Here is a 14,496-nt window from a genome sequence, read left to right on the forward strand (position 1 = left end):
GTATCAATTAACAGCTAGCAAATAGTGTACGATACGTACAGTGCATGCAGTACTTGTATACGTACGTATACGCAACGTATACAATCTTCAATGAAAGTGCGTTGCACTGTGTAGATAGTACTAATCTTTCTTCTCCCATCATTGATGGGCGAACTATCTTTCATCACATGATTTACTTTTGGCCAATTGTAGCACAAGATTCTTTGTACCGTATAAGGAATATAATATTTCTTTGAAGTATTAAAAATTAATTATATTAAAACTTCATGAATATGAATTAATACAATTTGAATTACCCGCCTTTAACAGAGCTCAAGATTACCTCTAAATAGCTACATGTACTCCTGAGACAGTAAAATACAATTGATTTTATAAAGCGATTAATGGCAACCTAACATACAGACAGGGCTCAACATTTACCATTTTTTCTGGGGGTCTTAGGTAGTGGGGAGGAAGGGGGGGGGGGGTTGTGCACTAGATCATCTACATTTTGAGATTTTGACAATTTGACAAGCTGTGTGCATAACATTTTTGTTAGTGTTGAGCCCTATGAAGGGGATACAAGAACTACCTACTCTCAAAATCTACTCTCATTTCTTCAACACAAACATACAATGTCATGGTCAACATCAATAGACTTTCATAACCTTGGAAAAAAAGATAATAATATTTTGGTAATAGATGTATTTACCAACATGATGTACATATTGCCCATCTATAAGATGCAAAAGTAAGGCAAAACCTGAAGCCTTTTGACAAAGGAACACATCTGGTCAATCAACATTTGCCATCCCCATATCTAGAATCTTTCTAAGGTAACTTAGTGAAATGACTTGGCATGAAAAGACGGGTCTGGAATGCAAAATGCTCAATCGTCGAAAATGAAAAATGTTATCACACACAGGTAGAACCACATCGTTATAGGATATAGAGGGGTAATGTAAATGTACTGTCTTGATTTGGTTTTAATATTACTTAAACATCATTCAGATATGTCAAAGAAGAACTTTTAATCAACTGACATCACCAACTGTTACCCATTTTGCCTTCTGGATGCGTCTTTTTAAGCCACTAAATTTCACTGAGCTACCTAAATAAGGCAGGCACGCACCAGTGTCTACAAAACTACATTTGGTGCATGACTGTAACAAAGTGGCAAGATCCAAGATAGGTGTGTGAGTCAGTTTGTTTGTTTGTTTTACCTGAATACATGAGTGTGTTTGTAAGTAAGCAAACAGGAGGCGATAGCTTTAAGTCCTCTCTAAGGGCCTTGGTAATGACTAGCGCATTGACTTGGTTTTGAACCCGGGACCTCCTGGTTACAAGACCAATGCTCTACGACTGAGCCATCGGGCCTCCAGCATCGGGTTGGTCCCTGTACATTAAGCCATGGAGACTATGAGAATTCAGTATTCAGTTTCAAGAGTCATTTGGCAAGACATCAATTTACATTTGCCACTCCATGCTCAGGTGAGGAATGGGCGACCTGGTAGGATGACCAAAGCCTGTGTGATAGAAATTGATACCCTCACGGTGACCATAGGGTAGGGATACTCCCCAGGGAGTGGTAATGGTGCACACTGTGACAGTGAATAAATCTAGGGACCAGGGTAATAATAATATCTGTATTCCATATTAAATACTTTATAAAACCAGAACTTTAAATAATTATTATGAATTGACCAGATATGGACATTGTTTTATAAAATTGCACGGTTTCAAGTGCCACTGAATATCGCTTCGTTACCGATACTACCACACTACCTCCAAGGGGATTGCAGACATCATTTCTTGGGCATGAATATAAGCTTCCTGGTCAGCATGGACATGTAACACGGCATCTGCTTCTTGCCCACCATGCGTGGGTCCAGGCAGCGCTCCACAGCGCGCTGGGAGATGAGTTGATTGACGAGGGTGAGGATCTCGGTGATCTCCATGGTGGTACCGTGAAGGGCCAGGACCTTGGCCAGGGCTTGGATGTACCAGGAGCCAAACGCCGTGTCTCGATGCGAGTAGTAACCTGCAGAGAAGACACAAATGATAGATGTTGGAATCATAGAACTATTACATATGCACATATTGGCGAGTCAATCATACATGTACATTATCAAGATCCATCTTACAAAAAGTTGCGATCGATTTGGATCAATCGCAACTTTCAGTTTCCTATCTCTTAAGTGCACAGTTGCAATTTAAATCAACTCTTTGTAAGACAGGGCCCTGAGCTACAACATAAATGGCAAAGCCAGAGTATGAATCATTTTTTTCTATAACCTTGTAATTAAGTTTACAGAGCATTTGCTGATCAAGAGGAGCGGGCTGAAATGTCTATGTCTAGAAGTGCAGTCAAACCTGCTTTAGTGACCACCTTTATAGATAGATCACCTGTCTACAAAGACCACATTTTTTGTTTCCCTTGAAAATGGTTTCTCAATGACACATGCACTAAAGGAACCTGTACATGAAGACCACCTGCCTATAAAGACCACTTTTCTTGTCTCCCCTGGGTGGTCTTTATAGACAGGTTTCATTGTATTACACATGCACATATTGGAGTGTCAATCATACAGTATCAAGATCATAGCTACAATAGAGGTGGCAAAACCAGAGTATGAATCATTGTTCCTATAACCTTGTATATTAAGTTTACAGAACATTTTTCGATCAGGCGGAGCGGGCAGAAATGGCTATGTCTCCAAAGAAAGAAACAAGAACAATGATGCCCGCCCCCTCCCCTGAAAAAATAACAACAACCAGGGGTGGGTCAAGAGAAAAGAAAGACAAAAATAATGTCAGGAAATTTGTTAATCTTACTCCCCCATGAGAGTGTCTGGGATAGCTGGCTGGAGCACTAAAAAGGGTCCCAGAAAAAATGTTCAAGTCAGGAACATTCTTTCTTATTCTATTTCACTCCTACCAACTACCTTCCCAACACAAATAGACTCTGAGAAGGCAGGTAGCATTTTCAGAAATGGAATTCTTGGTAAACTAGATGGAACTTCGAATGCGCGCAGTCGAAAATGATGCCTCCGTCATAGAGCAATTTTACAAACCAAAACAGAAGAATTTTTTTCAAATTCAAGTTTCATTGTAATCCATTAACAGGTTCTCAGAATATCGTGATTACAAGCAATTTCTCATATACATATACATGTACATGTATGACCCTTTGATCTTTGACCTCATGACCCTAAAATCTACTCAGTTCATTAGCTCTGCCAGATGTCCTGAGTTAAATAGTAATCCATCTGTCAGTTCTAATGAGAATGCGTTCACAAGCTATTTTTGCATACATAATGAGCCCATGACATTTAACCTTTGACCTCATGACCCAAGAACCTACTCAGTTCATTGTCTCTGCAAGATACATACATGATCTAAGTTTGGCAGGAATCCATCAATCTGTTCTAATGATAATGCGATCACAAGCTATTTTTGCATACATAATGAGCCGCATGACCTTTGACCTTGACCTCATGACACCAAAATCTAATCAGTTCATCGGCTCTGCAAGTAACATACATGACCTAAATTTGGCAGGAATCCATCAATCGGTTCTTGAGATAATGCGTTCACGAGCTGTTTTTGCATACATAATGAGCCCTGTGACCTTTGACCTTTGACCTCGTGACCCCAAAATCTAATCAGTTCATCGGCTCTGCAAGATACATACATGACTAAAGTTTGGCAGGAATCCATCAATCGGTTCTTTAGATAATGCGATCACGAGCTGTTTTTGCATACATAATGAGCCCTGTGACCTTTGACCTTTGACCTCGTGACCCCAAAATCTAATTAGTTCATCGGCTCTGCAAGATACATACATGACTAAAGTTTGGCAGGAATCCATCAATCGGTTCTTCAGATAACGCGATCACGAGAACGGGACGTACGGACGGACAGACGGACGGACGGACAACCCGAAAACATAATGCCTCCGGCTACTTCGTAACGGAGGCATAAAAATGTGTATGTCAAGAAACATTTTTGTTATATTAAATCCCCACTGCACTACTTATAGCTACTTGCGCCCTCTATATAGCAAACATGCATAATCGGTGACTGTTGGTCCCCCATGATCCCCCTTTTCTTGTGTTAATTGAGAGCTGATTTGATGAGATGACCCCCTGTCCGTGACCTTGCAGGGAGGTCTAATCCCTTCTGGCTAAACTAGTGCAGAGGGGCTTTAAACCATGCAACTACAACACTTCGGCGGATGATAGACATTATAGATTACCTTGTACTACCGAATATGATAAGAGCATATCTGCTGCCGCAGGGATGGTTGGTCTTGTTCCGCTGTCTGTGACTGTCACCCATTCATCTTCTGGTGCAGCAGAGTCCGTCACGTCAACAGGAGGGTCAACACCTATCTCATGCCTATCTCCTCTACAGGCCTGTAATGTAAACAATCAACAATTTAAAAGTGTACCAATCCCCCAGAATATTTTGTTCTGTATGTAAGCGGTTCACTGTGGTAACACTATATCCAATTTACGAGCTTCAAACAGCCCTCCTGAAAACAGATGTTGCAAGTTTAAATACACTCTCAATTAAAAGACAAAAGACACCTTTGAGTAGAATACTTGACGTACCTGTACATGTACGCTGCTCGCATAAAACAGGGCACGGGCACGGAACCCAAGTCTGACTTGGTTTCCGTGTGTGCAGTTTTATGTATTTCTTTTTCCTTTTTTCATATTTCTTATCCATTAGCCCCTAACTGATTTTGTTCATTGTATTTTGTAACATAATGACATCAATTTACATCGGAATTAGGGGTTAAAACTATGGCAGAATAATTTTTCATTTCATAACTTACAAATTACTCAAAATCAAATACAGAAATGTTCAGAATGTGGAGCTGTGCACCATACTAATCCTGTTTCCCTTGATTAAAGAATCACCTCATTGTTTCTGAGTAAAATATTCATTTCATTTATAAAATTCCAGTCATGGAAATGATCACTTACCCTATAAGATATCCCTTCATTTACCAACATGTATCATAAATAAAATTTGTCATGCACATTTCAACGTTACGTCTTTTTTTATGGTGTATTTTTACAAAATCATTTTATACAGGGTACTAAACTCTTTTTAATTTCAAAACAAAAACATGCACTTCTTCCTCTAAATATTATTAGAAACCTGGTACTGTGAAAACCCACCATAGCACTCAAACAATAAGCCAGTTCATAGCTGCAGTTTGAGCATGAACAGATAAAGGTCATTGCAGACCAAATTGTGAAATACACAGACTCAAGAAAAAAATACTGGATACGTGCTCATGAAAGTTATGTAATCATCCATTATCCATCGCTGTAGGAATGATTATTATAAAATGTACAAAGTGGGACCTCTTTATGTTTTGAAGATCTGTGGATATCCAGGGTAATTTGGGACATGTGCTAACCGTGAACTGGTCTATTATTAACAAACACTCATTTAATAAGCAAGAACATATCATTACCTGTATTAAGAATAACTTGGGCTTCCCTATGAGAGTCGGGCACTTCTCCCCTCGGAAGAATTCAAAGAGTTCTTGCAGATCTAACGTGGAGTCCCTTGCGTACAGGATGCCATCGTCGCCGTGGGTTAGGAAGACGCACATGAAACAGTCGCTGTCTGTGTGGTCTGCCTTAGACGCTGTTAGAAACATACAATAGTAATTGTTGGCATAGATAATCAAGCTCTAATTTTAAACTGATGTTTGTAATAAGCAGTTCTATGAGACATTCAAAAGGTGTCTGTAGACAGTTTCAATGTCTACAGTGCAGGCACCTTCTTCAGACATATATTGGCAAATTGTTTTTAGCTGCCATTAGAAGACATGGGAGGAAAGAGTCTTAACCATCTATATACTGGAGCTGTCATAGGTAAATATTTTTTGGATGCATCACAGAACTATTAGATACAGATTTTTAAATTTTTGTTTGTATTTATTCATTTATTTCTGCATGGTTCACTAGTTCACATAGTATGATCATGACCATCACAGTAGTAAACACTAGGAGACTACCATCATTAGACACTTGCAATTGTAAATAATACAGAAGCATACCGAGGTATGACAATGTAAGCTTAATGCTTTAATATCTCTCTCTCTCTCTCTCTCTCTCAATACTGTATATCACATATCATCTACATGTAGTTCATGGTTCCTCACTTCCTCTAGTCCTCTCCTGCCAAAAATGACACAAAACTAGAAATATCGCAATCTGTATTGCCGCGCAATGCGAATGTATCCCCCGGCAGTGGCAGCGATTATTTTGTCATCCTTTTGTTCGGAGGAGGGACAAAGATCCTCTCTCCACTCCCTAACAAAAGGATGAAGTAGAGATAGCCACTATTGGCTCAGACTATTGTCAAGACTTAGAGCAGCATCACCAAACACTAAAGATGTGTAGATTGTACTAAGACACACCTCCATACAACATTTGAAAGAAATCTGTCAAGAAATGTGGCAGTTAGAGCGCATAAAAGACATGACCTTTGACTATATAAAAGACGGAACAATGAGGGCAGCATCCCTCAAAAGTGTAGATTGTATCAAGATACAATATACAAAATTGGAAAGAAATCCGTCATGGAATATGACCTGCAGAGCGCATACTAAACACCCATCAAAATATGAGCTTTTGACCCTAAAGAAGACGGAACACTGGGGGCAGCATCACCAAAAGTTGCAGGTGTGTAGATTGTACCAAGATACACCTCCATAAAAAATTTGAAAGAAATCCGTTGAATGAATGATGCAGTTAGAGCACACACAAGAATATGACGCGGTGGCTGCGGCGGCGGCGGCGGCGTAACCCTGCTGAATCCAAAGTACCCCACCGGCATACTGCCGGGGGAAACAATAACCAAACACCTTGGGCATGCCAAGTCAATTCTCATTGTACATGCAGCGGGTGTACAGCATCTCACCTAGTTCAAGATTCCACTCTCTTTCTCTCTCTCTCTCTCTCTCTCTCTCTCCCTCTCTCTCTCTCCTTCGCCTCCCCTCTCTCTCTCTGTGTCCTCCCCTCGCCCTCTCTCTATCTATCTCTCTCACCTAGTTCAAGATTCCTTCTGAGTTCAGAAGCCGATGCATCCTGAAAGACCAAGACCTTGAAGCCTAGACGTCCTAGATGAAGCTTGAGGTTCTCTACATCGTGGTTGGTTCCGACTCGCTGGTTCATTCCCGTCTTCCAGTCAAAGTTTTCATGGTTGAAAATGACCGCCATGCCCCGGTTCTTGTGGTTCATGTCGTAGTAGAGCAGCCGAGTCGTGTCTTCGTTCGTCAGCGACTCCAGGAAACTGTTTCCGAACAGAAGAAGATCATGACCAATAATAGAAAACTCATCAACCAAATTTTCTTTGTAGAATCATGTAGGATTAACTGCCCGAAAATTTGAGCAGGTACCCAAATTAAAAAGATACTCAAAATTCCCTGTCCTAGTAGAATAGCAAAATCATGAATGAAAGATTTTATTGTCACCATTTCAAGTAATAAAACTAATAACCTGCGAGTTACAGTTGTCTTTTTTTTGTGATTCCAGAATATTTTTTAAAGAACAGAAGACATATTGTGAATACCAATAAAGTGAAACACTTTTTATAAATTCTAAAATGGCAGGATTATGAATGCAGGATGTTGTCTTAACTGCTCAGGGAATCAAATTAATAAAACAAGATTAAAACAATTTACAACTCAGAAAAATTTCAACAATGACTGCTTGGTTTGTTTATGGAATTCCATGTGCCTACAAGTATTATTATTACCAGAGCTTCAGCCCAGCTGCGTTAATACGGCACTGAAATCATTCTAAGTAGAATTATAAGTTCCTACATGTAGGTATATTACACTTCCATAGATAGTGGCAAATGCAGATAAATAACTTTCCAAAGGAAATCAGTGCTGCAGCGGGAATACAAAAAAAACACGTGACCCACAGTCTGTGACGTACCGGTAATGTACTAGACCATGAACACCGCTACCCATATAATCATTATTTCACACTGATACATGTACATACCCTGGGAATCTAAACGTCTCCTCCGTCACCCTTTCTCTGCTTTTACTCGCATTGTCATGCAGGAGAGCAAAGGGTGATCTGCGTGCCCCTCGGGCGTCGGCTTCTGTTCCGTCCGTCTCCTCGGTCTCCTTGGGAGGCGACGCGATGGCTTGATCTACCTCCGGCTTGTCCATTGAGAGATATTATGTGATGAACCTCAGGAAAGATTAAATTTCCTTCCACTCCTTCTTTTTCTCAGAATTTGTATCTGTGTGAATAAATTGGGAATAAGAATGAAAGGTTATACAATTTAGGAATACAAACAGTTAATAACAACTAACTTAATTCACCCCTTGTAAATTGATGTTTTTTGTTTTTTTCGTAACTCAAGAATGAAAGGGGGACTAGGTGAAATGGGGCCTTTGTTGAATACTTTTTAGATGTAAGCTTTAATATACTATATTATCAAGAAACATAAAGCGGGACAATTCAAGTTTTCACATACTTAATTTTTTTTTGGTAAGGGTAGGAATAATTTAGTTGTTAACTGTGTTTGAAAACTTGAACATAAGAATTAAAAAAGTATGCAAATCTAGGAATACACATCTGAAAACTGAACATAACCATTGATGAGAATAATTTAGGAATAAATATCTAATATCAGGTTATCTTGAAAATTACATTGAATAAACACAATCACTCCTTAAATCTGCCTATGATTTGGGATTGATCTGAAAATGTGTTGTTGGAGACTATTCAAAACCAAATTAAAATCAGAAGTATAAGAGAAGAGGAAATTTTTGGGGGAAAGAATATATGGGATTCAATTTCAGCCAATATAGGTGTCTCACTCAAATTCTTAAATTTCTTTATTAGCTTATCTTGAAATGTTTCATTTGTCAGAACATCGACAGAGAAATATATAGAATATGTGATACATGTGTTTTGTAGAAAATAAAGAATATGCCATTGTACACATAATTTATAACTTTGTCTTTAAAGAGACAGTGTAATTCATTTTAACACCATACATAATCTGACATTTATCATTGTATGACAGAACATAATACATCACAAGACGCAAAATGGAAATGAAAACCTGCATTTCTTTAAAATCTTTGAACCAAAAATTTATTTTACACGTTACCAAAAAAAAAAAAACTATTGACATTTTGCTGGTTTGCTAATGAGATGCACACAAGTTATGTTTATAAAAAAAACAGTCAACTGGGCATTTTCTTACAAACATTTTCTAGAACTACAATTTAAATGTACCAGTACATGTAGTTGAATATGTTTGATTATAAAAGCAATTTATGATTTTTTTTGGATTTTTAAAATTAATACAAATAAATTGTTTGCCTCAAAGGCTCAAAGCTCTTTCTAAATTACTACCCCTTCACAGAACTCAAAATAAAGCTACTACATGAACATAATAGTCTATAATTTGTTATTAAGTTTTGTTACATATACATGTATATACAATGTATATTTAATTGCCAAACTTTACTACTTTGATTCTTTGTATTTCCCAATTCATTCAAATATTTCATTTGATTCATTATACTTAAAACTGGAATTTTCATCAAGACATAACCAGTCCATAATTTGACAGCAGACTTTGTGCAATGCCAAAATCAAAGATTGAGCTGCAATTACACTGTGCAAATTAAGGTCTTCTTTTGCTAAAATTAAAAATGCTCACCTCAGGTCTATCAGTAATTAAGAAAATATAATATGGAATTATACATAGATCTATTTACACAACTTTGACAAAAGGTTATGCACAATGCCACACATGATTAATCTCTGCAAATATGCACATGATAAATTTCTACAAATATGCATGTGATTATCTTTTGCAAATATGTGAAACTGGCAAACTAGCTACCACAACAAATCCAGCTCTTAAAATCTAATTTGAGATAGGTAGATGTCCTGCATGTAATGTCTAACGTTAGATTTTGTGCATGTTTTGAGCTGGCGTGTAATGGCAGCTGCAGTTAGTTACTGTACATAAACTCAAAGATCTTCTAGTCTACGCCGAAGGCAAAATGATTATGAAGGAAAAACTGTGCGCGAGCTACACGTTCGTAATGGCGTTATCACAGTTTTTCTTCATAATCATTTTGCCTTCGGCGTAGACTAGAAGAGATGAGATTTAGATGACGTCATGCGCAGCGAGAATTAAAATACGTCTTGCAAGATTTCAACATGGATTTCAATTTTGGACATAATTTCCTAAAAAGGGACCATTAAACGAATTATTTTAGTCAAGTTGGTTAGTAGAGCCAATTTATTATAGCCTAGATCTAGATCTAGGCCTAATTTACAATATAACAATATTGTACAGATATCAAAGTTGTATGGATTTAAAAGCAAGACGTACACTCTGTTTTGCTCTTATTCAATGTTTATTTGACTATGCTAACCCTGCATGGTATAGTAACATAAACAAGTCAGATCAAAAGAAGTTGAAGATTATACAGAACAAAATGGTGAGATTTATCAACTGTTCTGGTCCAAGAGCTCATGTTGGCTACAGCGAACTTTCTAAAGCTGGTTTTCTTGAAGTCGACCAAAGATCAAAACAACTTGTATTGCATCATGTGCATAAAATATATCATACTAGGTCGAATCATTATATTCGATCCAACTTCGATCTTGTTACTGACGTACATGATTATAATACAAGAAATAAACGATTCAACTTTAACTTACCAGAAAGAGTAGGTAGTATTGGAAATTCGTTTTATTACAATGCCATAAAACATTGGAATTCCCTTCCCAATGGTGTAAAAGAAATAGGAAACTATGATCATTTTAAGAGGAAATTAAAGGAATACCTAATACTTGACAGTCAGAGAAGAGAAGTGAATAACATGTTATATGATTGAAATTTTTATTCTTCTGTCGGTTCATACTTTTTCATGTTGTATATACTTATGTTTTCGTACGTTATAGAAATTCTACAAATTCATCATTATTTTCCTCTTCTTCCTTCTCCTCTTTTTCTTCTTCTCCTTCTTCTTTTTCTTCTTGTACTTAATATCATTTCTATCATCAGTTTAATGTTGTTATTATTATTATTATCTTTAATAAGTAGTTCTTTTAATTTTCTTATCTGTCTGTAAATAGGTCTATTACTATTTTAACTTATTAATTTTATACATGTCTGTAAGGGACCCCACTAAGCTCTCGAGCTTTCGTGGGTTATCCTGTTCAAGCTGACTTTTTTTGATCTGTTATTATTGTATATTGTTGTATGTTGGAAGCTTGTCGAATAAAAATCAATCAATCAATCAATCAACATGCACAAGGTAAAATGACATTTGGGGGGGGGGGATGGTCGGGGCATAAAAATATGGCCATATCTGGCCATGGTGTTAGCAAGGGCAAGGCTAGGGAATGCGTATAGTCAGCTTCCGTCTCTAAAGAGAGAGCCGACCCTACCCAAATAAGAGGCTTAACGAACGAAAGAGATGGAAAATTCGGTCTACCACCTCTCCTCCCCCCGGAAATCGACTCTGGCCGAAAATGAATTCGCCGGTGCGCAATACACAACCCAACACACAGATCAACGAGTGGGGCTGACCATATATTTGTTGTACAATACCTTGGGCCTCATTCCGTATATCTTTGATTACAAATAAAAATCTGCTTATTCTATGTAACAAAAATAAAGTACAAAATAAAAAGTCAACCAATCATCAATAAACAAGCAAATTACCTTTATCCTTGCAATAACGCTGCTTTACCGCGCCCCCAATTAGTCAGAATTTAGTTTCTCAGAAATTTGTCATTGCAAAATTAATTGAAGGTAGCGGTCTAATATTTGTAAACTACCAATTGTACTCTTGAAAAGAAAAAAAAACAACGCATAAGCAGTAACATTTAATACAAAAGATTTAGAAGCAGTAATAATTATTTGTGTTTATATTTCAATTTGATATTTTACAGTTTCCCGAAACGTATCGTCTGTTTTTAAAAGAGAAGAAGTAGGCCTAGTTCTCTTTATACTTTTCTAATAACGTATAATACGTCGCGGAATGGATACATATCCGAACGGGTAATAAAGGTAAAGACCAGTATTGGAAACACCCCAATTTCAAAAAAATGAAATGGAAGCTCTCATTACCAATCATGTGAAAGAATATGTTTTGACTAATACATGATGATAAAAAATTTGCCGGGAAACCGCCTACTAATTCATATATTTGGTAAATTTGTTTCTCTCATGGTCTGTGAGAGATATAGGGTAGTCCCATATACATCTTTCTGTGTATAGTGCTTGTAACTTTACGAAGAATGGGCCAAATTTCTTATCATTTTGATGATTCCAGAACCTTGCAGATGCTAGATGCTAGATGATCAACCTTTTCTGATCGATTCCACAACGTTTCTTTCACGATGCAATCGCATGACCACAACTGGTCTTTACCTTTAAGAAGAACAGTTACTGTTTTATGAAAGTTAATTGATGGGCGAAATCGGAATCCCTCATTAGGACGAGAATACCCCCAGGAAAAGGCTGGGTCGTCTAATTTGCCAATTTTTGGCTGGGCCCGAGGTGGGGGCAGTGGTGGATCCAGGGAGGGGCCCCCCTCCCCTGGGAAAAAATACAGTTAAAAACATGTTAATTGAACCTTTATTCGGAGATGGGCCCCCTCCCCTGGGGCTCAAGGGGGGGGGGGGGTGCAATTTTTCAAATTTTCGAGGGCCAAAAAAAAAAAATAGTGCTCACTGGCGTCACTCCAAAGAAAGGTAAAATAGAGTGAAAATTCAGTCTTTACTCTCAATCACAAATTTTCTAAAAAAATAAAAATAAAATAAAAATGAAATAAAATAAATGTTTAAAACACATTTGCACAATTCTTCTTTAAGTAAAATAATTATTTCATCATCATCCTTTCAAGGAAAGGGATAATTTGATTATATTAAAGTAAAATGAAATAAATCGAGATTTTTTTGCAAGGGAAATTACCAGTTTGTGTAAATTATTGGGTTTGATCCGCAATTAAAACAACAAAACTATTTTTCTCTTTAAAAAAAATATATCAGATATTCACTCATTTGTCTGCTTTGATTAAGACAAACAAATCGTATTGTTGTTTTGTATTCACTGTTCCTGGAGTTCGTATTGTGCGGTATGAAGAATTAGCTTTTGAATACAGATTTTGTGTAGGTAAAGTAACAATTTTCCCCTTCACTATGGCGCGTTAGAGTATAGTAGTATGCTATACAAAAATTGATCTAATTAATATTGATAATAATAATAATAACAATAATAATAAACATAATAATAATGATTATACGACTAATATTGTAATAATAATGGCAATGATAATAATAACATTCATAATTCCAGTAATATCAATATAAATCAAACTCATAATAATATACATAGTTATACAAAATATGAAAATAATAAGAAGAAATAAAAATTAAAAAAAGTAATAATATTAATAATATTAATTATAACAATAACACACTTGTTTTGAACTGCCACTGTGAAGCCTTAAAGGCTTCTGGGATAGGCCTAATTTCTTTACGGTGCTAGATTTAATGAGGAGGTTGATCAGTTGAGGTGAATTTGTGACCTATATTTACCTCATCATCAAAATATCAGAGTAGCAATGTTCTCTGAAATGTGTTTCCTTAAAAGGATTGCTATTAAAAATGCTGTCACATTGGAAATATGACGAGAAATATCTGAATTGGACCAAATTTTCATGCCAAATGTGTCTGTAATACTTGCACAAATTTCTGCGTGAAGTGAAGAAAGAATAACAAATCTAGTATCATTTAAAACCTCAAATTGTATGCACTCCCAACATGACTGGCTATACGAACCCGCGCCCAGAAAAAGCGGCGAAAGAGTGTCTTAGCTATACAGCGGCGTCGACGTTTTTCTTAAAAAGGGGTGTTTTTCATGCACTGATCGCACAAAAAACAAAAAAGGGTACCTTTTCAGATTCACATGTTCGGTGTCGTCTACTTTTTCCTTCAAAAGGTTTTTTTTCAAGCACTGATCGCACAAAAACGACAACAAAGGGTACCTTTTCAGGAGCACTGACAGGTTTCGACGTTTTCTTTAAGAAGGGTTATTTCAGAAAAAGTGCGATACGCCAATAGGGTCCATTTCATCATTGTTGAGAGTGACCCCCCCCCCCGGTATGTACCTCATACATAATCATTATATTATTCTAATCATCATCCTTACCAATAGCTCAAAGACACTTCGTTTACAATTACTGTATATAATTGCATGACGTATAGGCCTATACCATGCAGTAGTAACTTTATCTTTAAGTTGGCCTATGCATGCATGCCGAGGCTTATAAAATGCATCCTTGTCAAATCTGATAAATGCGAATGTACAATAGGGTATTGAAATTGCCCTTGAGTTGATTTTTCGTGAAATAGTTTTGATCGTATTTATATGACTTGTCTCCTCTTCTTTTACCGATACTACCGAAAATAAACTTAAAGTTTA

At 37.0% G+C, this 14,496-nt stretch overlaps 1 protein-coding gene across 1 annotated transcript; it reads right to left on the minus strand.

Moving 5' to 3' along the window:
• Window positions 1-591: 591 nt before the first annotated feature.
• LOC584221 (caspase-6) lies at window positions 592-11,825 on the minus strand. Its single transcript, XM_784092.5, has 6 exons — window positions 11,731-11,825; window positions 8,022-8,268; window positions 7,058-7,302; window positions 5,474-5,649; window positions 4,238-4,397; window positions 592-2,020 (listed from the first exon to the last, which is right to left on the minus strand). The coding sequence occupies exons 2-6, from the start codon at window positions 8,192-8,194 to the stop codon at window positions 1,785-1,787; spliced, it is 990 nt and encodes a 329-aa protein (XP_789185.2). The 5' UTR covers window positions 8,195-8,268; window positions 11,731-11,825; the 3' UTR covers window positions 592-1,784.
• Window positions 11,826-14,496: the final 2,671 nt, after the last annotated feature.

Source organism: Strongylocentrotus purpuratus, unplaced genomic scaffold (assembly GCF_000002235.5).
Source record: "Strongylocentrotus purpuratus isolate Spur 01 unplaced genomic scaffold, Spur_5.0 spur5_scaffold_10, whole genome shotgun sequence".
NCBI lineage: Eukaryota > Metazoa > Echinodermata > Echinoidea > Camarodonta > Strongylocentrotidae > Strongylocentrotus > Strongylocentrotus purpuratus.